General features: G+C 45.0%; 2 protein-coding genes across 9 annotated transcripts in view; one reads left to right on the forward strand and one right to left on the reverse strand.

Annotated features, from left to right (window-relative positions):
• The window catches only part of LOC146207846 (uncharacterized), a 62,597-nt gene that overhangs the window by 24,108 nt on the left and 14,950 nt on the right, over nt 1-23,539 (reverse strand). The window contains exon 1 of one of the 6 annotated variants that reach the window (XM_084590935.1): nt 1,724-1,869. The exons of 1 other annotated variant lie outside the window; for it this stretch is intronic. The gene's annotated coding sequence lies outside the window, so the exon portion shown is untranslated. Of the gene's footprint in view, nt 1-1,723; nt 1,870-7,789; nt 8,067-23,539 lie in introns of those variants that run through there. 4 more of the 6 variants (XM_084590926.1, XM_084590917.1, XM_084590908.1 and 1 more) reach the window with 4 other exon arrangements.
• Nucleotides 3,275-22,831, forward strand: Ts (Thymidylate synthase). 3 transcript variants are annotated; one of them, XM_084590950.1, is made up of 7 exons: nt 3,275-3,615; nt 5,514-5,641; nt 7,902-8,081; nt 15,604-15,774; nt 15,931-16,031; nt 17,193-17,339; nt 21,414-22,830. In XM_084590950.1, exons 1-7 carry the CDS (start codon nt 3,560-3,562, stop codon nt 21,549-21,551), a joined length of 921 nt encoding a protein of 306 aa, XP_084447076.1. In that variant the 5' UTR covers nt 3,275-3,559; the 3' UTR covers nt 21,552-22,830. The 3 variants fall into 3 exon arrangements, with proteins under 3 accessions (XP_084447076.1, XP_084447081.1, XP_084447088.1); XM_084590955.1 differs by lacking the exon at nt 3,275-3,615 and adding an exon at nt 3,808-3,924 and having other exon boundaries at nt 21,414-22,831; XM_084590962.1 differs by lacking the exon at nt 3,275-3,615 and adding an exon at nt 4,238-4,488 and having other exon boundaries at nt 21,414-22,831.

The raw sequence follows: 23,539 nt of genomic DNA on the forward strand, positions 1-23,539 counted from the left end.
CAAAGCAAATCATATGCTGGCTGTCAGCATTAAGTAGAAAGACAGAAGGCTCTTTACTGGACAGGTTTTAGCAGGAATTAAAAAACTCGCATTACTTTTTTTTTTCAGTACAGTTTTGGAAAAGAAAGGCAGTAAGCCACAGAAAATTGTTCAAAGAATTAAATAATAAACGGTCATAGAACTGAACATGCACATCAGAGGGGAATGTATGAAATTTTCGAAGTTTTTCGAGTATCATGTTTACAGAAAGATGCCAAAATTTTCACTGCAAAGCAAATATGTACCAGTTGAAATACAAGCTTTTGGCCAGAAATCTTAATGATCTGCAGAAAGGAAAATTCTGCAAACCCTACTGCAAAAGCAGGGAAAGATTCCCAAACATTGTTCAAGATAGTGGCAATTTTGAGAGATACCTTTGTAATCATAACTGGACCACATGTCTTCATATAACAAGCATTCTAACAAAATTTGCTGCACTGTCAACTGGGCCACAGTTGCCAGTGTGAAGAGGTGCCAGTAGCTGGTATTGAATGTGGCATTCAGCCATAGTTACTGGTTGACGCACTACAGATATAAACAGCTTGTGCAAAAGCATATATTTTGTTATTAGGGACGTGTTGAATTTTGTAATCAAGTGGAAGTCTCATAGTGCACATTCTCATTGCCCTAAATTTTAGTGTGCTAGACTGCATTTGGAACAGTATACATAGGGCTGGCATGCTGTTCAGTTGATGTTGATAACCAATATCATGGGAGACTGGCTAGTGATGAAAAGGTGGTCTTGATATCTAGCGCCGAACGGCTGGTCAATGGGTGAAAGCAACTCTGGCAAAACTAGTCGAGCACAAAGCTACTGCACCAATAACGTCTCGAGAGAAGCCTCAGAGACCATCAAGCCTCAGCAACGTTATCCTTGCTCAAGTGAAAAGTCCCGGAGCGACATAGGCGACATGTGCATAGCAGTACACCTTGGCCGCAGGCAGTCTGTGGAGCTATCAGCTCAACACTGGACTGGCCACTGTGCATGGTACACGACGGTCTTGTACGCCAAAGCGCCCGACGACAACTGCCCCGAGCACTTACTTGCATGCTGTTGGGAACAAAGGTGGTGGTTTGTGGGGTTTAACGTCCCAAAGCAACTCAGGCTATGGGAGACGCCGAAGTGGAGGACTCCGGAAATTTTGACCACCTAGCGTTCTTTAGCGTGCACTGACATCGCACAGCACACGGGCGCCTCACTTTTTGCCTCTATCGAAAAGCGGCAGCGGAGGCCGGGATTCGATCCCGCGCCCTTGGGAACAGTCGAGCGCAGTAACCACTGCGCCACCCCGGCGGGGTAGTTGGGAACAAAGGCCGCGCCCAAAGTTGAATATCAACACACTAGAAGGCCACCCTTTTCAAGGCCACCCTTTTCAACTAGGCTTCCCACCAATTTGACGCACTTCGACGAAAAAGTTCGATAGCAGAACCACACAAGTAATCACAGCACGAAGATACATTTTACCACCCGCACCTTAACCCACGCCGAAAACAAGCTTTTTTTTACCGCCCGCACCACAGACCACGCCGAAGCGACAGACGCTCACGTGTAGTGAAGTGCAGACTGTCGCCAACAACATCGGAATGCGACTGAAGCTGATCAGAAGAGGTATCGCAAAATTGCATAAACAGTTTTGGGAGTGTAACGACAAGGACATGCCACCCAGCGCACACCGAGACTTACCGTGAAAAGTTTGGCACACCACAACCTCGCGTCGCTTACACACTGCTAAGACTGAACACACGATCAAACGCGCCAAAACGAACTGCTTGAACAAATGCTTGTCTCGTCAGGTACCCTAGCGCCCTAGCTATGGGATCGATTCCCTAGCCGCACAGAAGCGCGCTCTTTTTGAGATCTGATGATAATGTCTTGCAAGGTAGTGCCACGTCGCGGAGCTCTAAGATATTTTTTTGAGCAGACGACACCTTCGCCACCGGAATGGAAAGTTCGCGTAATTTACTACAATCGAAGTAGATTTTGTTCTATTTAATTTTAGTTTATTTAATCATCACTGATTATATGTCGTATATTTTACATCTTCCCATTAGAAGTTTTCTTCCTAGAGCCGCCGAAGACGCCGAGAAAAGCACGTTACCTAAAAGTTTAATAAATCCAACTATTATCCACGTGTGGTTTGAGCATTGGTTTGAGTCAGCGTTTATAGGTCATTTTCTATAAACAATGGTTTGAGTGGCTATACGTACTATTTGCCAACAGTGCCCTGTAGACCTTTTCAAAATTCACCATATGGCGCTGCCATATTGGAGACTGGGCTGTATTCATAGTACAGTGTACTAGAATAGCATAGGAAAAAGCTGCGGATTCTCCCCTCACGCCTGCTTCACGGCCCAGTCAAACCGGTTTCTCCCGGGGTCGTGGAAAAAATCCCCAAAAGAAGCAATAATAAAATTTCAAGACAAAAATGTCTGGGTGTAAATTGCTTAGGGCTTGAGCCCTGATTAGGTAATTATAAGAAGCTGCTCCTGGATTTAAAGCTTGAGTTCCTATTAATCTATTTTGCTGCTGATAATACAATAGCACGCACATCGCTGACGCGTGTGTCTGTACAGAAGTTTTTCAGCGGAAGGACGCGCCGGCCTCTCAAGATACAACAGTATGTGCAGCAATTGCCTATGGTGTAGAACTGTCTCCTGAATGGTACAGCCCAAGCCGCTTGCAGCAACAATATCCGCCGCGGTAGCTCAATGGTTAAGACACTCGGGTACATGCATGCATGCTTTGGAGTACCCGCGTTCGAACTCGACCATGGCGGCCGCGTTTGGATGGTGGCAAAACATAACTGGGACACCTCCTCCATTCTTCTTCACTCCTACAATCCCCCCCCCCCCCCCCCCTTTTGCGGCGTGGTTCACCGCAAAGAAGAGTGACATGCTGTGCTTTTCCTTGCAAATTATTTAAAACCGAAACTGAGTACTAGAAACTAGCGTCACATAGTCAGAACCGGTCTCGAGGTAGAGCAGAGCGCGCTCGCTCTCCCTCGAGACCGGCCGTGATTTTGCACAGAGTACAGACTACAGAAGTAGATTTTCTCTGGCCACGCAAATTTGCTAGGTTACTTCTCTTTGATGTATAGCGGCGTCGCAAATATCAAGGCGAGAAACCGAAAACGCGGCTGTCCTTCGTTATCGCTCGTTCGTTGCACGCAAAATGATTGCTTCCCCCCCCCCCCCCCCCCTTTTTTTTTTTTTTAATATTTCGGCATCCTCAGCTAGTGTCGACTGTGCAGAGCGCCTCCGAGGAGTTACGCGCTGTTCCACCCAGTACATTCGAATACACGGAAAACTCGAATAACAAAAAACTTGTTGACAATGGAAGCAATGAAAGGTGCCGATGGGAATCAAGCCAAAGCCGCATGTTTGGTCGTCGCAATCTATTATAAAAACGCGGGAACTCTACGGCTTTGGGAGTTACTGGTGCCATATGCAAAGGCAGAGGATTATATCCGTTGAGGGCTAAGTTTTAATTACCAGCTACTGTAATTATCGAACTAGAGAAATGAACGGTGACTTTCAAACGACAGCAACCAAAAATATGGACGTTAAGGACCATACGTGAGTGTGCGACGCTAATTGCGCAGTAGCCTTGGCATTGGACATTAGCGTTTTGTGCTTTCAGTTTGCCTCTGTGAGGAGCCTACTGTGATATGTAATAGTGTGAAGGCGCACGGTGGTTCACGACGTGGTATCTTATGGGAGCGGCGCCAACTGCCACATTCCATACTTGCGTCTGCTCGCGCTACAAGACTGCGGCGCTGTGCCGTTTCTTGCTTTGTTTTTATTTTTTCTCCGAGTTTGCTCGTGCCGACTTTCAGGTGTTGGCGTGGCGTAGCTGCGCAGACTTTTTGGGGTTCTGAAGAGTCTGTACGTAGACGTGACATGCTAGCTACGCATTAATAGAACGAAGGCCTTTCGGCCTTACACCTCATAAGGTGTCAGATAATGTCATATATTTTTCTGCTAGACCGTATCCAGGCGTTGTTATAACTTTGAAAGTGTGCTTGAATGTCAGAAGATGGAAATTCCCTTGGGGCAGTTCCCCCAGCTAGCTGATAAAGTAGTTACGGAATCAGATGACTCGCAGTATACAGCGTACAAGGCAACGTTGGCCATGCATATGCATAACTATATACTGTGAACTCGAGTGCAAACGTGTTCCATCTGACGTTGGCGCTCTGTAAGGGCAGCTGGCATCATTATCGGCCATGCCATGTCAACTGCAGAGTAAAGGCTTCAGTCTTTTATTTGCAATTATTCCAGTCTAGCTGCACCGACTACGTTCGCCTTACAGATTTGTTAATCTCATCTCGCTTCATGCACTGCTGCCTCTGTCGAGTTTTCTTTGTCATTTGTTGAACAGGCGTTCTGCCAAAATTCACTCTGTCTTCTTCATTAGTGCTCATATATAATCTCAAGCTTTTTCCCAAGGTAAAATGCTTCATGGCCTTATCAATTTCTTGCCTTTCTTACTATATATGTGGGGAAAACTGAGGCAGCTTAGCCCTCGCGAGTGTTGTTTCTTGTAATATGTTTCATTAGGTTTTAGGACAGAGTAAAGCTCCTATTCAGTCAGTTGTGTACGGTGGATAACAATATCCAAATAATCTTAAAGGGTGAAATATTAAAGGAGTTGGCAGTTTTGTAGTTTGAATGTCACCTATATTTGTCAAGCACTGTGCAGTATCACCATTTTTGCTTGCAAGTTATTAACCTTTTGACACACTGTATTCATCTGTGAACAAAGCCAACTCAGTTTTTTTTCTGAGACTGCTGCACCTAGAAAAATATTCTTTTTTTTGTTGTAGAATTTCATGTCCTTGATGTCCAACACAAGTGTTTCTTTTTTTTTTTTTTTTTTTTTTTTTTATGCCAACACAGTAAATATTAGTACATTATCCGCCATTTTCTCACATATAATGTGCGCTTGCAAAACGTAAATTAATTCCATAATCCTTTGGGTGTGTATTTGATAAGTAGTGGCATTTCAATGTAGCTATTTCCTTTCGTTACAATGCTTTGCACAAAATTTTTCAATCCCTGTAATAAAGTTGACTACTGGTATTTTGCACTTGAAAAATAACACATTCTCCTAAGGCCTGAATATGCTATTTAAGCAGGAAACAACTTCTTTTTGATGGAAGCAAAAAATGCCATGCGAGAGAGTTAAACATTATGAATTGTGACCGCCCTTTTGATGCACTTACCCATCCTTGTAACATTTTAGCCAAAACTGTAGTATGTGATCCATAGCAGGAGGATCTTTAAACATTGGAAAACGAGATGCATAATGAATTCTGTTAAAGTTGTGCCTCTCCAAAGGAAAACTGATGACGCAGAACATATTTGTCCTCAAATGAAATTGAAAGCTATTGGTTATGATCACTTTCAATTTGCTATTTCACCAGTTTTGTATAACTCGCATAGTCCATGAAGCCAATGGTATTCTCTTACAGCCATGATGAGTACCAGTACCTTGATCTCATGAAAGACATCTTGAAAAATGGCAAGCGCAAGAATGACAGGACTGGGACAGGGACACTATCGGTGTTTGGCCGACAGTGCCGATACTCCCTTGCCAATGGTATGTTCATTTCTTTGGGCTCTTTGTAAAATTCCTTTCATGTATATTGGCAGTCTTATTTTCATCGTAATTGTGGGCATTTGAATGCATCTCCATAGGCACTTCTAACTTCTGGAGGTGCCCCATGATAGTACCGCATTGAAGGTCACATGCACTTTCAGATAGTGATATTCAAATTTCTGTAATTTTGGACCTTTCAAATACCATGAATGTCATGGTCAAGTGCATGCTGTGGCCTATGTGGGACATCTTTTGTAGCCTCTATGCCTTTCATATTCTTAAGTTAATAGATCATCATGAGTTTGTGCTGCTGGCTTGTCAATTACTTGACCTAATCAAAGGTGCATACTTTTACATGACACAAGCACATGTTTACTACACTAGTACCAAATCATAGCAGCTGACTGCCACCTGTATGATCCAGTGGTGAATTTTTTAAGGGAAGAAAAGGTTTCCAAGGTGGCTCTTTCTAATTGTCATTTCATCACATCTTTTCACGTTGGCATTTGGTCACTTAATTGCTTGTTAGAAAATCAGATGCACACTTTGCTGTTGTCTGTTCCATTTTATAAAATACAGTATTCCAGAGGGCCCAATTACAAGGAATAAAGACGGATTCCCCTGACTTACCTGCTGTGGCAGCTCAGTGATTAGTGCACTGAACTACTTAGCCAGAGGTCCTGGGCTCAGTCATGGCCACAACAGCCACGTTCATTGGAGGAGGAACAAAAAAGGCGCTCACATGCTGTGCAACGTTAGTGCAAGTTGAAGAATTCCGCGTTGTCTCTATTAATCCAGAGCCCTCCACTACTTAGTCCCTCAAAGCTCATGTGTTGCTTCATGAAGTTAGACACCAGAAATTGCTATTTTTATTTGTCTGAATCACTGAAACTGCTCCACCACCCTTTACTTTGTTTCAGCACAACTTTACCTTCAACGTGAGCAAGAAGTGTAGTGTTATGTGTACTTGACTTCTATTATTCTCTCGCTGGCACGACACATGCCATGAACTCTGCCTGCTTAGCAACGACACTCATTTGAAATCAATTATGCTGTGCATTTTGTGAGCAAGTGCTTTTAATGTGGCAGCGTTAAAGGCCGCTTTCTTCACAAAATTGGGCATTGGCATTCTAGTTGTCAGCCTAAGCAAAAAGTCATCTGCATGCTTCTGGCTGGCAGCAGTTCATAGGCAACATGGCTAGACATTGTTTGGTAGGTTAGTATGTGGTCTCGTGATGCTAGGCAGCTCCTTTAAGATGGAAAGGTGAATGGAAATCGAACTTGGCACGCTACATCGCGAGTCATACACACTACCCCTAAGCCATGCAACATTCTTATGGCTTAATTAAAGTGATGCTTCGTATCTATCAGACGGCCCTGCATATAATGTGGTACCTTACGACTGTACTGTAATGGGGTGTGTATGTGTGTGTGTGTGAGGTGATAGAGGTACTCATTAAGAGATTAGTGATCAAGCAAGTAGCAAACGGCAGCTGCAAAGGGCAAATGAATATCTGCAAGGGAAGCAGCAGACGGGTTCTAATAATGCTGTCACGCCATTCTTTTAAAGATGGAGCTTAAGGGTTGCCCAAATTTTTTTTCTTATTGTTGCAGTGATTTGTTGTGGGCCTCTCGTCTTTCTATGACCGAGGGTGACAGGAGGCTTTCAGTTGTAAGCAAGGAAAGTGAAGCTCTTTGTTGACAGGATAGACCGGTTTGAAACTAGAATGGACAGGCATACGCCAGCCTAAAACTGTGATATCATGTGAACCCAGTGTATGCACTCTGTGTGTCTTCTCTGCTTATGCGCATGTGTGCATGAACGTGCTGGAGAGAAAATAATGTGTGGAGAAAATTGAGCGAGCATATCAAGTCGCACTAAAAAAGCCAAGGAGCGTTAGCATCCGTTCAGATATGTGACTCAATGATATAGTGACTGTAAATGAGCTTTTATAAGAAATTTTTTCCGGTGGATTGTAATGAGTAATTACTACATAACAGAGATAAGCTTTTGGTGGTGAATACTGTTTTTGTGTTCATTTAACCTACATTGCTCATAATTGTTATGGCAAGCTTTGACAGTTTGCCAGTTTTGACCCACCAACATGTTGTGAGCTTCAGCATTTGAATGAGTGGCACCACGTGATATGTTGAGAGTCACTTTGAAAAGTGTGGCTTGTGAGGAATGCACATTATGGCTCTGTACCTTTCCTGGTGCTTTGCCATGATGCATTCTCACCCATTGCCCCGTTTACTTTAGGTACAATGCCACTGCTCACCACCAAGCGAGTGTTCTGGCGTGGGGTAGTTGAGGAATTGCTTTGGTTCCTGAGAGGATCGACCGACGCCAATGAGCTTTCTAAGGCTGGAGTCCACATCTGGGATGGTAATGGCTCCCGGCAGTTCTTGGACAGCCTCGGCTTCACTGAAAGAGAGGAAGGTTTGTGGTCTGATTCCATGTTTCTGATGCGTCTATTTTTCTCAGGTTTGCTTGCTTATCGCATGTTTGCATGTGCAAGTGAGGAACTGCATAAATGATCATAACATTGTAGAGCATAAGCTCCACTGTACCATGTCTCACGACGCCATTCATCTCTGCTACCGTGACCTTGAGCTCATTCCGGCAGGTGTGAGTAGCGCACACTTTGCCATTCCATTACTGGCTTTAGGGGGGTGGCAGTTGCCTCACGACATTCACTCCTCAGTCTCGCCATGGTTGCTTCGCCAGCTTGGCTGTCTGTGCATTCACTTCAATGCTGTGCTTCAGTGTAAGCATCAAGCTGCATTCGGTCATCAAACGGATGTAGCTCAGCGGCAAGCCACTCTTGCTGACGACAGAGACCACAGCTATACTGCTCTAGAAAATTGAGCAGTGTGACGACCGCGCCGCAAATGCATGGGCGCGCGGGGCTGCTTTTGCAATGACGGAGGCGCTGCAGCGCAGAGGTTGCCACCAGCAACTGGTGTGTCGGCCATCCGGGCACCCGCCGCATATGCGCTCTGTGCGGCGGCCGGATACCATGCGCAGTGCACATTCTTGTTTGCATGTGCGTCGTCTGCACCTATTAGCTGCAACATTTTACAAATATATCGGCTAATTGGTGTCACTTCTGCTTGCAACCATCTAATTTATTTTCCATTCTGGCCTGTCGACACCTCGGGAAAGCAACATGAAAGGAGTTGGGCTCCGAAGAAAATAGCATGAAGGCGACATATGAATTCAGACTTGGACTAGCACGCTTCACTCATCATTTGCCACATGCATAGCTTGCTTTTGAATGTTCACATTTGAAAAGAGAGTAGTGTAGAGACAGAACGCATGAAGGAATGTAATAAAACGAGCACCTTTGAGCGCTGACTAAAGCTGGTCATCAGTAACTTCATTTTTAAAACAGCCCAACAAGTATGTTCCATTGTTTCACACGCAAGCAATGCTGACTACAGTTCATCACCTATAGCCTCAAGAAAAGTCAGTATTCAATTCCATTGAAAGGAGGACTGCCGCGATAGAGGTAAGAAGATGAAAACCGAACAATACATCTTAAAGTAAACGAGATAACAGGGACAATGTGCCAGAAAAGGTGGAAGGAGTAGGAAGTAAAGTTTGTACAAGGGAAAAACGGGTAGATTACCAGGGAAGGAGAAGATGTTGGTGGGAGGCGCGCGGCGCCATGGAAAAACTGCCGCAAAAGTGAACAAAGGGCTGAAAGCATGTGCACAGTAAACATATGACAGCGAAGAAGCAGGTAGCTAAAGAAAAGAAGAAAAATGAAGCTAAATGAAACTCAATAAAGGAAAATGAACAACCGAGCTTAAGAACCAAATAAAATTCCGGGAAAGAGAAAGCAGTGCAAAAACAGGCTACAAGCAGAGTATGGAACCAAACTGTTATAAAGCTATGATTATCGAAATATAAGGCTGAAAATCTTTGGGTACTGTGCACTAGTTTATGAATATCCCTCCTTTCTTCCAATAAGCTTAAGATTTTTGTAGCGAGCAGCTTTATAAACCCAGATGCACGTGCCTACTGAAGAAATATAAACCCAATGTGCTATACTGTGACTTATGTCACTCTAGAAAATCGGTCTAGTCTTGTTTTGGTGCACATACAAAACAAAGAAAAAAAGGTTAGAAAAATTAACGACGGAAAGTTGGGTGGCGTAGAGGGTATGCTTAATTGCCTTCCGCTAGAAGAGCATCATTATAAATGTTTAAAAAAAAAAGGTTAGTTTACTACATGGTGGGATATGCTGCTCGTAACACGCGGCAAAGACAGGTTGTGAGGCCTGCAAGCAATTTCTCACCACGAACAAAGGCCGCGCAATATGCTCGAAGCTAGGTCACAGTTTACTAAAAAATTTGACTCGGTCGGCCTTTTGTACCCACCTGAACGCCTTTCAAGTGTATATTTTTTTATGCTGGAAAATTCACTCGGAGGTTTTTTAAGCGCCATAAAATTGAGCACTTCTTGCACTTCACATTTCGCTACATTTCTGGAAAGCGTGGAAGTTCCAAAACTGGGCTGTGAGGAGCATGAGAAAGAGCTCGCGCATAAAGTAATCACATTTTATATGCTTTTGCTGCTGTGCATTTTGTAAAGTCAACGAATCAGACAAGTGTTTGATGGACAATTATAGCCTGATTTGTTCTATATAATGGTAGCTGGCAAGTATGTCCAGGTGACTGCTCATATTTTGCTTCACACACTTGAAGAATAAAACATGGGTTAGTGTCGGCATTTGAGTTCGACCTTATATTAAAGTGCATTCACATGGCTCTCACATTAGGTGCTGGTAATGTATTGTTTTTTCTCGCATTTTTCCATTTTCCCTGCATCATACTTGCTTGGCAAGACAAGGGGCAATAGTGCTTTTTTTCGCTCCGTACTTCTCCAATAATTTTTATCATTTTATGATAGAAAGCTTAAATACACAAATGCAAGCTATGAATGCATTCCTCGCCTATGAGTGGTTTAATTTTTCATATTTTATCTGAAGCATTGCACTGTGCTTGATTTTTTGCTTATCTGTACCAGTACACTTATGAATAAATATTTTTGCTTAACACACTGTTTCCAATAGTACAAGCGGTGATTAGGTCAAAGAAAGAACATAGATTAGAAAGATATATAAGATATAGATTGATAAGCGCAAGATATAAAAAATAAGATGTTCGTAAAGAGCCCTCGCAATGCACACACTTCGATTTGCATGTACCTACACTGTTTTTCTCGGCATGTAGTTCCTTGAATACAATTTGCGCCCCTCTGCAACAGCCTTTATTTTTTTACAGGAAGAAAGAAACGCTATGCTTCAGTAGAGATAATGCGCACTGTAACGAGGTTTCTTAACCTGGGGGTCCAAGAGAGAGAGATCTCGCTGAAGCGTCAGTCCGAGGCTTCTTCTTCAACAACACAATCTCGCGCCTTGCGCTCGCGGTGCGCATGCCTCCGAAACTCATCTTCCTCTTTACAATTATCCCCCGGCAAAAAGACGAGCCATCCCGGCGGCTAACGGCGATGACAACACAGATGGGTCATAGTATGGTTTGAGGCGGCCCACATGGACAGTTTCGCGGTTTTGTCGGCGGAGATCAGAGGGTGGCTTCACGAGTTCCACGATATACCTGCTCTCCTGATGTCAAAGACCGAGCAAGCCGACAGCATTTTTCAGTGTGTTTGGAAGCTTCAGAGACAGTGGTATATTCGGATTTCTCTGGCCGATAAGGCAGGAGCGTGTCTAACAGAGAGGAAGGTTCACGTTTGTAGAGGAGAAAAAACTGTGAGAAGCCAGTAGTGGTCTGTGTGGCGGTGTTATAAGCATACGTTACTAATTGTAAGAGCCGGTCCCAGTCGGAATGGTCTGGTGCGACGTACATGGGGAGCATATCGCCCAAGTTGCGGTTAAACCTTTCTGTCAAACCATTTGTTTGTGGATGATATGCCGTAGTAGTCCGGTGAATGATGTTGCATTTTTGCTATAAGGATTCCACTACTGCCGAAAGGAAGACACGTCCTCTGTCACTCAAGAGTTCACGGGGTGCACCATGGCGCAGAATGAAATGGTGCAAAATGAAGGATGCAACATGGGATGCCGTAGCCTCAGGGAGAGTCGCGGTTTCAGCGTAACGAGTCAGGCGGTCAGCGGCTACGATAACCCAGTGGTTGCCGGCAGCAGTGTATGGAAGCGGTCCATAAAGGTCAATCCCGATGTGGTCGAAAGGGCGCGAGGGGCAAGGAAGAGGCTGCATCGGGCCGACTGAGGTGTGAGGGCCAGACTTGCGACGTTGGCAATGGGCGCACGAGCGGACGTACTTACGGACGTAAGTAAACATACCACGCCAATAATAGCGAAGACGAAGCCATGAGTATGTTTTAAAGGCGCTGGCCTGAGCGTACTGTGGGTTATCGTGAAAAAGTGCAGATTTCCAACCTGAAGTGAGCAGGGATGACAAGTAGCCACTTTCTACAATCAGATGTGTAGTTATGGCGATACAGGAGGCCGTCGAGAATGGCGAAGTGAGCAGCCTGGCAGCGGATAGCCCGAGGTACTGGTGAAGCCGATGGATCCGAGAGGAAACTGATAAGGCGAGCTATCCAGGGATCCTGTTGCTCATATGCCATGTTGCACAAGGAATGTGTCAACGAAGAGCACTCGAAGCTGGAACGGCAGGCGCTGGGAGGTGGTAGGGGAGAGCGGGACAAGGCGTCGGCGTCATTGTGCTTCCGGCCGGAGCGATAAATGACACGGACATCATATTCTTGGAGAATGAGGGCCCATCGGGCTAGCCGGCCTGTAGGGTCTTTCACAGAGGGCAACCAACACGAGGATTCGCGGTCCGTGACGATGTCAAAAGGGCGGCCGTACACGTAAGGGCGAAACTTGGAGATCACCCAAATGATGGCTAGACAGTCTTTTTCTGTGACGGAGTAATTAGATTCTGCTTTCGTCAATGAAGGGCTCATGTAGGCAACGACGTATTCTTCAAAACCAGGTTTGCGTTGTGCAAGAACAGCGCTAAGGCCAACGCCACTGGCATCGGTATGAATTTCAGTAGGAGCAATTGGATCAAAGTGCCGTAAAATGGGAGGTGAGACGAGGAGACGGCACAGTGTTGTGAAAGCGGTGTCACAGGCGTTTGACCAACTGGTCAGGTCATTGTCGCCGCGCAGGAGGTTCGTCAGAGGCGCAGTAATAGTGGCGAAATTTCGGACAGATGAGACAAGGAGACTGCGCAGTGTTGTGAAAGCGGTGTCACAGGCGTTTGACCAACTGGTCAGGTTGTTGTCGCCGCGCAGGAGGTTCGTCAGAGGCGCGATAATAGTGGCGAAATTTCAGACAAAATGTCAGAAATAAGAGCATAGGCTGATAAAGCTGCGGAGCTCCTTCATAGTGGACGGCTTCGGGAACTCAGCAACGGCGCAAAGCTTGGCAGGATCAGGAAGTATGCCTTCCTTAGAAGCTACGTGACCTAAAATCGTGAGTTCACGAGCGCCAAAGCGACACTTTTCCAGGTTAAGTTGGAGCCCAGCTTGGGTCAAACAGTTCAACACACACTCCAAACGGAAAATGTGGCTCTCGAAATCAGACGAGAAGACTATTAATGTCATCTAAATAGCAGAGACAAGTTTTCCACTTTAGGCCATGGAGTGTCGAATCCATCATGCGCTCAAAAGTTACCGGCACGTTACAAAGTTCGAAGGGCATGACGTTGAATTTGTATAGGCCATCAGGTGTTACAAAACCAGTCTTGGCGCGTGTGGCATCCGCTAGAGGTACTTGCCAATATCCTGATCGCAGGTCTAACGACGAAAAGAAGTCAGCTCCTTGTAAACAGTCTATGGCGTCATCAATTCGTGGCAGCGGATAGACGTCTTTGCGTGTGATGTTGTTAACCCGGCGATAATCGATGCAAAACCGTATAGTGCCATCTTTTTTATTGACAAGGACGACAGGCGAGGCCCACGGACTACTGGACGGCTGAATGACACCCTGCTGAAGCATGTCATCGACTTGGTCTTCAATAATCTGTCGTTCAGCTGCCGAGACACGGTATGGGTGCTGACGCAGTGGTTTTGGGTACCGGTATCAATCTCGTGGGTGACGGTAGCCGTGTGGCCGAGGTGGCTTTTTGAAATATCGAACGAAGAACGATACTTCTCCAGTAATTGAAGAAGTTGGGAGCGCTGTTGTGGGTCGAGGCTGGCGTCGACAGAACCAACAAAGACTTCGGCTGCATCGGAAGAAGTAGGCTCAGGCAAAGTAAGTGAGACGACAGGAAGAGAGGAATCAGTGCAACTGTCCGGGATGATCACGCCATCGATGAGCTGTACAATACCAAGGCACTCACCACGGAGGAAAGAGCAGGGGCTCAGCAAAGGGTTGGAAACCTGAATTAGGCTGCAGCCGTCTTGGACAGTGAGCATAGCATAGGGTAGAAGCAGGGCGTGGCGAGATGCGAAGCTCTCGGACGGGGAGAAAATGACGGCGCCGTCAGGTGCGGAGATGCAGGAAACAGGAATGGTAATAGATGACTGCGGAGGGTCCTTGATGTCGGCAGTCACAGTCAGCTTTCAAGGCGCAGGAAACAAATCAATATCTGAAGGGGTGTTGCACGGGAGAAGTTCGATTTTGGCGCGAGCGCAGTTGATAATGGCATGATGGTTGCGGCGAAAGTCCCACCCTAAAATAATGTCATGTGAGCACGACGACAGAACAACAAATTCTATGGTATATAGGAAGATTTGAATGAAAACCCTGGCTGTGTAAGCCGCCAAAGGCAAGACACGCTGCGCATTAGCGGTGTGAAGCGAAAGGTCAGGTAAAGGCGTCGTCACTTTGCGTAGCCTGTGGCACAGTTTTCGGCTCATCACAGACACAGCAGCGCCAGTATCCACAAGGGCTAAGACAGTCACACCCTCCACAACAACTTCAGTCACAATCGCAGGGACGAAACGAGGCCTTATATTGTTCGACCCACTCGCGGTTCTTGGCTCGGGAACTGCGCTAATTAGTTTTCCCGAGGCTCGTTGGTGTAGCGACGCATCGGTGAAATCGAGCGCCTTGGTGATGGAGAGCGGCGGTGAGCAGGTGGTCGATCGGCAGCGGAATCAAGGTCGACGGAAGGGGGACGTGGCGTATATTCAGTGGGCCTGTAAGCGTAGGGTCGTGAACAAGCTGTAGGCGGCACGACGCGGCGACGACAGTAATGCATAATGTGTCCAGCAGCACCACACGTGTAACAAATTGGTAGATTGTCCAGAGTACGCCAAGGGTTCGAACAAACAGAAGTCTGCCTAGGAGGATTGAAAGGGGCTGGCGGCGGTGGAGGGTGGGCGAGAGGGGGAGGGTGGAACGAGATATGCGATTTGATGCTGGGGTGTCTGAGGACGTTGGCGTACGTAGCGGCCGCTGCAACTGGAACCTGCTGAGGAGTGATTAGTAGCGCCTCAGTCATTTGATCTCGAATCACAGCTTGGAGTCTTGGGGCTAGTTTAGAAGGAGGGCCCTGAACGCTTTGAAGAAGGGACAATTGTCGGGCAACCTCCTCGCGCACAAAGTCCTTGGTCTGGTTGAGCAGCGAGCTGGTCGCCGACACAGCCAAGCTTGATAGTGGATCAGGCTGTTTGCGGAGCTCATCGTATGTCTGACAAAGCGTGAAGACTTCGGCAACGGTGTTGGGGTTGCGAGCGACAAGCATCTGAAAGGCGTCTGCTTCGATGCCGTTTAAAATATGCCCGATACGAGTAATTTCCGGCATGGACGCGTCTATATGTGTGCACAGACTCACAACATCTTCTATATAGCTGGTGAAGGATTCACCGTGTTGCTGGCATCTAGATTGTGCTCCTTACTTTGTCTTGTTCTCAAAGTTTGCAATCATAGCGATATTGATGTTGAATAGTAGATGTCATCATGATTGAGACTCTAAATGATTATGGCTGGCATTTTTTTACATGGCAGGTGACCTTGGCCCTGTGTATGGATTCCAGTGGAGGCACTTTGGTACAACTTATCGGGACATGCGAGCCGATTATGGAACAGAAGGTGTAGACCAGATAACAGACCTTATCAACACCATCAAGAACAATCCGGATGATCGAAGAATGATTCTGTGTTCCTGGAACCCAGCTGGTATGCACCATTTTTGTGGGGTAATTGGTGAAAGGCGTAAGCCATAATTTACTAATTGATTGCAGTAAGTAGTGCTTACCTTGTTACCACCCATGATGAGTCCTGCCATTCTTGTGGAGTTATGCAAATGGTCGCATTTATCTTCTTTCTGAGCAGATTTGAAGAAAATGGCGCTACCTCCCTGCCACTGCCTGGCGCAGTTCTATGTTAATGAAGATGAGCTCTCCTGCCAGCTGTACCAGCGATCGGCTGACGTAGTATGCACAATGTTTTAATCATCCCCTTTGCATTCTTTCTTCTTTTCTTTTTTCTGATGGCATAGCATCAAGCGCTGTCCACTGTCAGAAGGCTCCATACTCATATCATTCACAGTGTAGCAGTTGCCACAAGCATATATTGGTAAAATGCTCAGAAGCTTTTGTAGCTTACAGCATGATAACCTTGTGAAACCTAACTCGCATAATATTCACTTATAGTGTTCAAAAAGAGCTAATGTTGATGCTAGTTTTGTTTGGCTATGTACATTTGCTGTAATTGGCGTCAGCTGTCTCCTGATTCTGTTTTGAGCCTCCTTAGTGAATTGCTGTGACAATTAGTATGTTTTCAAATGAAAGTACAGATTGGTTTTGAATAAAATTTTTAACTGGCCAATCATAGTAACAAAAATATTTGATCTTTTTTTTTTCCTCTTTCCTTCTATTGTACGTAGTATTAGCATGTTCTTGATTAGCTTGCAATTTTGACTAAAGGGAATGCTTGCTCATTGTGACAGCTGCTAACCTTTGCAAGAAAAAAAAAAAGATCTCAGAACTAGGCAGAAACCAAGCTCTTGTGCAAGGGCCTTTGAAACTTAATCACTTTCATAATCAAGCAAACTTTTCTATGCGCTGTGCTATTTGCATGCAGAAATTCAGACTAAATTTGCCTGTACTTAGATGTATATGTTTGGTGTGCAAAAAAAATCAATTCTCATGATATATCTTGCTCAAAACCTTGCACTGGATGGTACTTCTGAAAAAAAAAAAAAAAAATCCTCCTGAGCATGAAAGAAGGGAGTTCTGCAATGCATTGCGCACTCTATTTTTCTCAGTCTAGTCAGTCACGACACCAAAGTCGGATCCATATTTCTTCCATTTCTGCCGATGCACAGAAGAATGCACCTACCCGAAAAAGGCATGCGCTTCTTCTATGCAACATGGTAGTATAACAGGGTCAAAATAGCTAACTTTTTTTTTTTTTGTAACAATATTTATTGCCTCAGGGCATCAGTAAGGTATGAGATGAATAATGAGCTAATGATTAAATGAATGGAAAAAGGTTGGCTGATTTTATGAAGTCCAAGAGTGAGCGATGATGTGGTCCCTGAGCAAGATGGGCAAGATTAGCCCTTTACAATTGTGGCCATTTCTTTCTGCCAGGGCTTGGGTGTACCATTCAACATAGCCAGCTATGCTCTGCTGACACACATGATGGCCAAGGTGACTGGAAAGCAGGCCAGCGAGTTTGTGCACACTCTTGGTGATGCACACATCTATCTCAACCATGTCGATGCTCTCAAGAAACAGGTAATGCTAATACAATGCCAATTCTCATTAGTGCGCACCACCGTGGATCCTGCCTTTTCATGGCTTCATTTGCTTGTGCTGGCCATTTTTGCATGTCAAGAATGCATAAATCCCCTTGCCTTTCAGCTCATTAATGTTCATCTTTTTGATCATAGTGTGTCTCATTTTTGCCATTTGAACAAACTACACAACAAAAAGAACTGTAGGTTTTGAACAGACAGAAAACCTAGATGAGGCAAGAAGCTATGTTTCGCAAGAGTCAGGTTGGGAGTTTCAAAATAGGAATTTTTAATACTAGAGGGCATTTTTGTATTTTAGATGAACCCAGAAAAAAAAAACATCAAATGTAGCATATTACATAAAACCAAACATCTTTCTCTTTGTCTGGTATTAATGTGAATACAGAGTTGGTCATGGGAGCGGAAAGCATGTCCTAAACCTATACTAATATCTGATGCATCACATGATATACATGTACCATTTTTGTTTTTGCGTGGGTGCTTGAACAGTGCGTTTTTAGAATTGCCATTGTTGTCAATGGATCATTACCAGCATGGTCATAAGTAAAGAGAACACACTAGCTACGAGTGTCTCTAACACTGTGCAGTTCTCTGTTTGCTTGTGCATGCATGTTTAGGGCTGCCTCTGCATATACAATGGCAACGCATGACGCGTTTCTTGGAGCAAATGCCCTCAGATACCGGTTCGTTTTTACTCCTCCCACTTCCACGTCTCTACCTCTCTGGCCTCAACTCTCCCTTCCCTTAATTCACTGCTTAAATAAAGTATACTGCTATTACTAATAGCATTTGCAACAGCAGCTGCTGCAAAACAAAAGTGATACATCACCCTGTTCAGCATCCTTTTGAAATATTAGCAAGTCTGGGAAACAGCATGCCTGATTTTATTTGGTTGCTATTCCACAAATATGCATGTAACACAGACGTTCGGTGAAGTTTCGCACCATGATTCTGAACACAGGTGGTTTGGGCACCCCATGCGCACCCTAGATTGCGCATGGCATGTATGTATCTGCACTTCTCTCTCACCATTTGTAGCCCCCCTCCATGCACCCTGTACGCCCTATGCACTGCCTATAGGGGCGCCACTGAAAGCCACCTAGCGGTCGTTTTCAAGTCTTTCCGGGATACGAGCTGGTGCTGTTCATGTGTCGCTGAGAGAATTGCCGACGTTTGCGGCAGCAGTTTTTGTTTTGTTTTCTCAGCTCCTTCCGATTTTTTTCTAAGGTGGCTTGAAGCATAAAATTAAGGTTGGCCAAATATTTAGGGAAAACCCCCAATGTGGAGTAGATTTCTAATAAGGGAGTAATTACTTTCTAATAGATTTTTAATAGGGAGTACAGTCCAGTCCACTTATAACGAACTTGATCGTCACGCGGCATTTGTTCGTTGTATTCAAAGTTCGTAGTAAGTGGACCACCTATAATACGGGCAAAAAGAGCAAGCGAGACGAAAGATAACTTTATTTTTATAAAAAGTCCGTGATGCATGTCTGCTTCTTCAAAGCTGATCGCATCACTGCCGTTTCTAATTTTTTCAGCGCGGTAATATGCTCCTTAAGCGACGCGATGTAACCGATTGTGGTTGAAGCGTTCACAGCAACCGGCGGTAGAGCAGCATCCTCGTCACGGATGCTGCAACGGATGCTGCAAAGGCACGGATGCGGCAACGATGTCAACGCAGTGCCATCGCACAGAAAGAATCGATGGCGCAACGCCCTCAGCGCGGGGTGGCAACGGAGCAACAGATGGAGAACCGGTTTGAGCTGGTAGAGCAGGCGCCTGACTTTCTGGATTGGCCGACGCAGATCACGTGGATGCATCACAGCGACGCGGGCGGCACCACTTTCTCTTTCGTCACCGCGCACGCGCGTTTTCGTTTTCATTTTTCAACGCGCGCTTTTTCTTTTTTTACTTTATTTTACCCGCAGAGGAGCGCCAGGGGACGCTTTGTGCGCTCTGTGTTCGCGTCGTGTCAGGGGAACACAAAGTGCGCGAAATTTGCCTGCCGCGGGTTCGCAGTCGAGCGAAACCGCGCCAAACACCGCCGGCTCGGTCAACTACGGGGGCCCGACAGCTTCGCGTTCGCTCTAACCGAGTGTTGAGGCCACAACAGTTCGTTCTATGTGAGACACTGTGCCATTGCCCCAATATATATTTTGACGGTAGCACCGCCCTCGTTCGTACTGAGCGAGCGTTCATTATATCTGCGGCTGTTATAAGTGGGCTGGACTGTAAATAATTGGGGGAGTAATCCCTGGATCAGGACGAATTTTTTTTTAACTACAAAGTTTCTGAGAAAGCTGTATAGCTTTCCATTGTAGCTGTATGGTTGCGCTCGGGTGGATGACAATGAGTAATTACTCCCTTATTAAGCATAAAATTAAGGTATCCCTTTGTGTAGAAGGGAAAACATTGATGATGCTGGAGCCATCTGGAAGAAACTAAGGCATACACGTGCCGGGTGCTCCCTACAAACAAGCGCTAAATGTCCAGTTTCAATGTTCAGCCCCATTTCATTGTGGGCATGATGCATTGACTGATCAGCTACTTAACAGAATATTCGCTGTTTTATTTTTACTTTTCATTTACCCTGCTTTTGCTTTGCAACCTCTTTTCATATGTGCTCATGGTGACGCACTTCAACCCACCATATGAGACATTCTGCGCCGCCGTTACATCATGCCAGTACCGCTCTCTTATAGGTATATCACTTCATCGGCCGAATTTACAAAACTTTAATGCGATGTCGCTAACAGCCCTGTGTCACAGAAAATCTGGCGTCTTCGTTGTTGTCATTGGCCTTGAGTGAGAAATCCCCATGGAAAATTCAGGGACAGTTTGAAATGTTCAAATTGATGCTAAGTTTCTCAAGGAAGTTCCATAACGAAAGGAAGAGAATTGAGCAGTAATGAAAACTGAGCCAACTTTGAGTGGGGATGGAAGTCGAATCCAAGACTTTCAGGTTGCGAGACAGACACACGCTCGTAGATTGAGAGGGATCACTGGTTTAAGCTGAATGAAGATAGACCTACTGAATTCGTGACGTGAACGGGGCCCGACAACGCAGTCGAGTTATGATCTTATTAGGTGATGCTTAATTAAGCACCCACATGTTTAAAGCATCCCCTACGGGATTAGCCTGGTGATGACACATTTCAAAGCGTGTACAGTCGGAAATAGGTGAAACGAAATAAAACGAGCGCTTACAACCTTTAGACATACTGCTCTTAACAAGCATCGTTTATAGGCTATTAAATGCATGTACTGCACGCTTGGGGCATCGTGTTTAATTTACTTTGCACTCAGGACCTGTGAAATGGTATGAAAAGTTAAGCGCTACAAAAATGTGCAGCATTGCACTAAATTATTGAACTATTAGAGGGCTACACAGTAACCAACATATTTTGCTTCCTGTACCCAAAAGTGAATTGTAGCGATCGTCAAATAATTCACGATTACGCGCTGATATTATTTTAAGTGCTTTCATATCGAAATATAAGACAGAAATAACAAGCAGCTTGTTTACGCGAAATGGACTCAAACAGTATGCTCTCGATTGTAATGCTTGCTGAACTGAGCCGAGTAAACACATTTTCGAGTGCGTTTTTTGCAGCTTTGTAACATTTACCCATGTAAGAACTATTGCTGCAGATGCTGTTAATGCAACGATGCAAACGCCGTGGCCAAACGAATTCCTGACGCGACAGCTGCATAAAAACACACGGCTAGCAGATGACATTGGCTGGCTCCACTTCCGGATTTGCTTATGAACTCTGCCACAAGCGGCGTGGTCGTCTTTGCACGGGGCCTATACCTTGTTTAAGTGTCCTCATACTAAAATTACCGCGTGTTTCTTTATCTCATTAACCTTTTTCTGGGTCCACCTGAGAAGGTGGTCAGTCGGGCTAGCACCTGCTGGGAAGGTGTGTTCAGTCTTCCTGAGAAATAAGAATTTAATGTGCTCCTTGTGACTGCACAGAAAATGTACAATTGGCAGCTGGCTTTATGTTGGGTGAGTTTCACAAAGAATATGTTGTTGACTCTTTCTACAGCTGGAGCGAGAGCCCCGACCTTTCCCAAAGTTGTTGATTAAGCGTGACGTCACCGACATCTTTGACTTCAAGTCTGAAGACTTTGAGCTTGTTGACTACAATCCACATCCAGCCATCAAGATGGAAATGTCGGTGTAGCTTGAGTGGCATCTGGCATTGGCGGTTTGCACAGTCTTTTGCATTTATTTTGACATCTGTGATGTCCTGATGTCACTGATGTCCCGACGTCAGTGACCTGGCATAACATTTTGCACGTTCTTGCATAATAGGATGTCTTTTGCATTTGTTTTCCATTATTCAATACCGCATCAGTATTTAGTGATATCAAGGCGTACGTTGCCAGATTTGATTATTGTCAAGCCGTACGTCTCCATTTTACTGAATGAGTCTGGAATGAATTGACTCAGTGTTTACCTAGTATTAGAATACTGCAGTGTAAAGATGCTGCTGTGATGTGACCAGTCAGTCAAAGAAGCATACTGCCATGTTGGCAAAAGGGTCAGGTATGTTAACTGCCTAACTAGCCTTTTTTGTTTAGTTCAGTCACACGCTCAGATCGTGGCCACTGCTGCTTTTGTACCGAATTTTATCACTGTGATAAAGACCAGTCTTCTCAGCCCTGCCAAAAGAGATAGCAAAGGTCATCTGTATGCATTTACACTTTTCTTTCTTTTTCTGCCCACTCGAAAGTATGTATGCATTTATGCAAAGCATTCGGTTGCATTTTAGTTTAATTCAGCATTCAGTTATATTGCTGTTGGTATTGCTGGTAGTATAGTCTCTCCTCTTGCATAAGGGCAATTTTTTGTCTGTGTGCGTGCACATATAAGTACATAATATATACACTACCCGATGCGTAGTCTCTGTGCAAAATTTGGAAATAATATCAAACAATAATAGCACCCTTATTACTGTCTGATATTTTGAACAAAGGAGGTGGGGGAAGAATGAGCGAGAAAATGCTCTCTGAGCAAGGCTGATATCTTTGCACGTGTGAAATTTCGCACATGCTGCCAGGTGTGTGCAAGGGAACATGTGATCAGGTATGGCAGATGAAAAATACAGCAAGTGCTTTATGACGAAATCTCTCCCAAGTTGGAAACAAAGACCCTTATTGCTTGATAGTGAGTTGTTTTTTTTATACCTGGCGCTTTTGGTCTTTTTGCTTCTTTTGGGCTGCACAGACATTGCTTGAATCACCCTCCCTCTTCTTTTATCAAGCTCAGCATTTTTTGCAAGCTTAGCTTCAGGATAAAAAAAAACGAAGCAGTACTGAGATTTGATGCTGTGTGCAAGTAATTCTTATGTGGATTTTTGAACTGGGCATTACTTGTCTTAATTAATATTCTCTGTCTGTTGAAGCAGTTTTTGCTTGCAATAAAGTTCCTGAAAAGCAACACTTGCTTTAGTAAGACTTTAAAAGGTTCAGTGCAATTGACCAGTCTGCCTTGCACAGTCTCATGCATGTATGTACAGTGCGCTACCTCCATCTGGCCATATTGGTGTACTCCCATACAGCCAACTATGGGTGCCAGTTTCAGGAAGATAAGTGAGCGGCACTCAGCATGACCAAGTTCTGAAAACAGAGTATGTATTCCCGTACAGGATGCTCATGCTGCAGACAAGATTCGTGGACACCTTGCGCTGCGTTTCTTTGAAGAATTTCATTTTCTATTAGAAACATCAATTTATAATGAACCATTTTAGATATGTTGGTTAGGATGCCTGCAGTTTGAGAAGGTGTTGACAGCGATATCATTCAGAACCTTTACAAACATCACAATGGGCCAAGAACAATCCCCTAGTTCTCTGAGAAACCTGTTCGCAAACAAGACTTTCATCAATATCATGTATCTAGAGCGATAGTGCTTCTCGGCACAAAAGCAGAGTTTCATTTCTGTGTGACATTTTGGCATTCAGCCAATTTCAAGGCCAAGCCTTCAAATTCAGACGACAGGAACATCGGTGTTGACCCGTGACCATGGCCGGTATCAACGCGCGTGTGCTCTTCCCCTTACAGCCTGTGCAAGAGGGGCAGTTGCTACCTATTGCTGCTATTCTCCGAGGCACTGGGGGCCAATCCCGCTTAGCCCAGCTCCGCCCGAAGTGGGCTGCTAAAATGCTCA

Source organism: Amblyomma maculatum, chromosome 1 (genome assembly GCF_055883805.1).
Source record: "Amblyomma maculatum isolate TAMU_Amacu chromosome 1, ASM5588380v1, whole genome shotgun sequence".
NCBI classification, from domain to species: domain Eukaryota; kingdom Metazoa; phylum Arthropoda; class Arachnida; order Ixodida; family Ixodidae; genus Amblyomma; species Amblyomma maculatum.

Coding starts and splice junctions, on each gene's coding strand:
- Ts (XM_084590950.1), top strand. CDS start 3,560: ATGAACGGTGACTTTCAAACGACAGCAACCAAAAATATGGACGTTAAG. Junction 5,642..7,901: donor CCGATACTCCCTTGCCAATG/GTATGTTCATTT, acceptor CGTTTACTTTAG/GTACAATGCCACTGCTCACC. Junction 15,775..15,930: donor GTGTTCCTGGAACCCAGCTG/GTATGCACCATT, acceptor CTTTCTGAGCAG/ATTTGAAGAAAATGGCGCTA.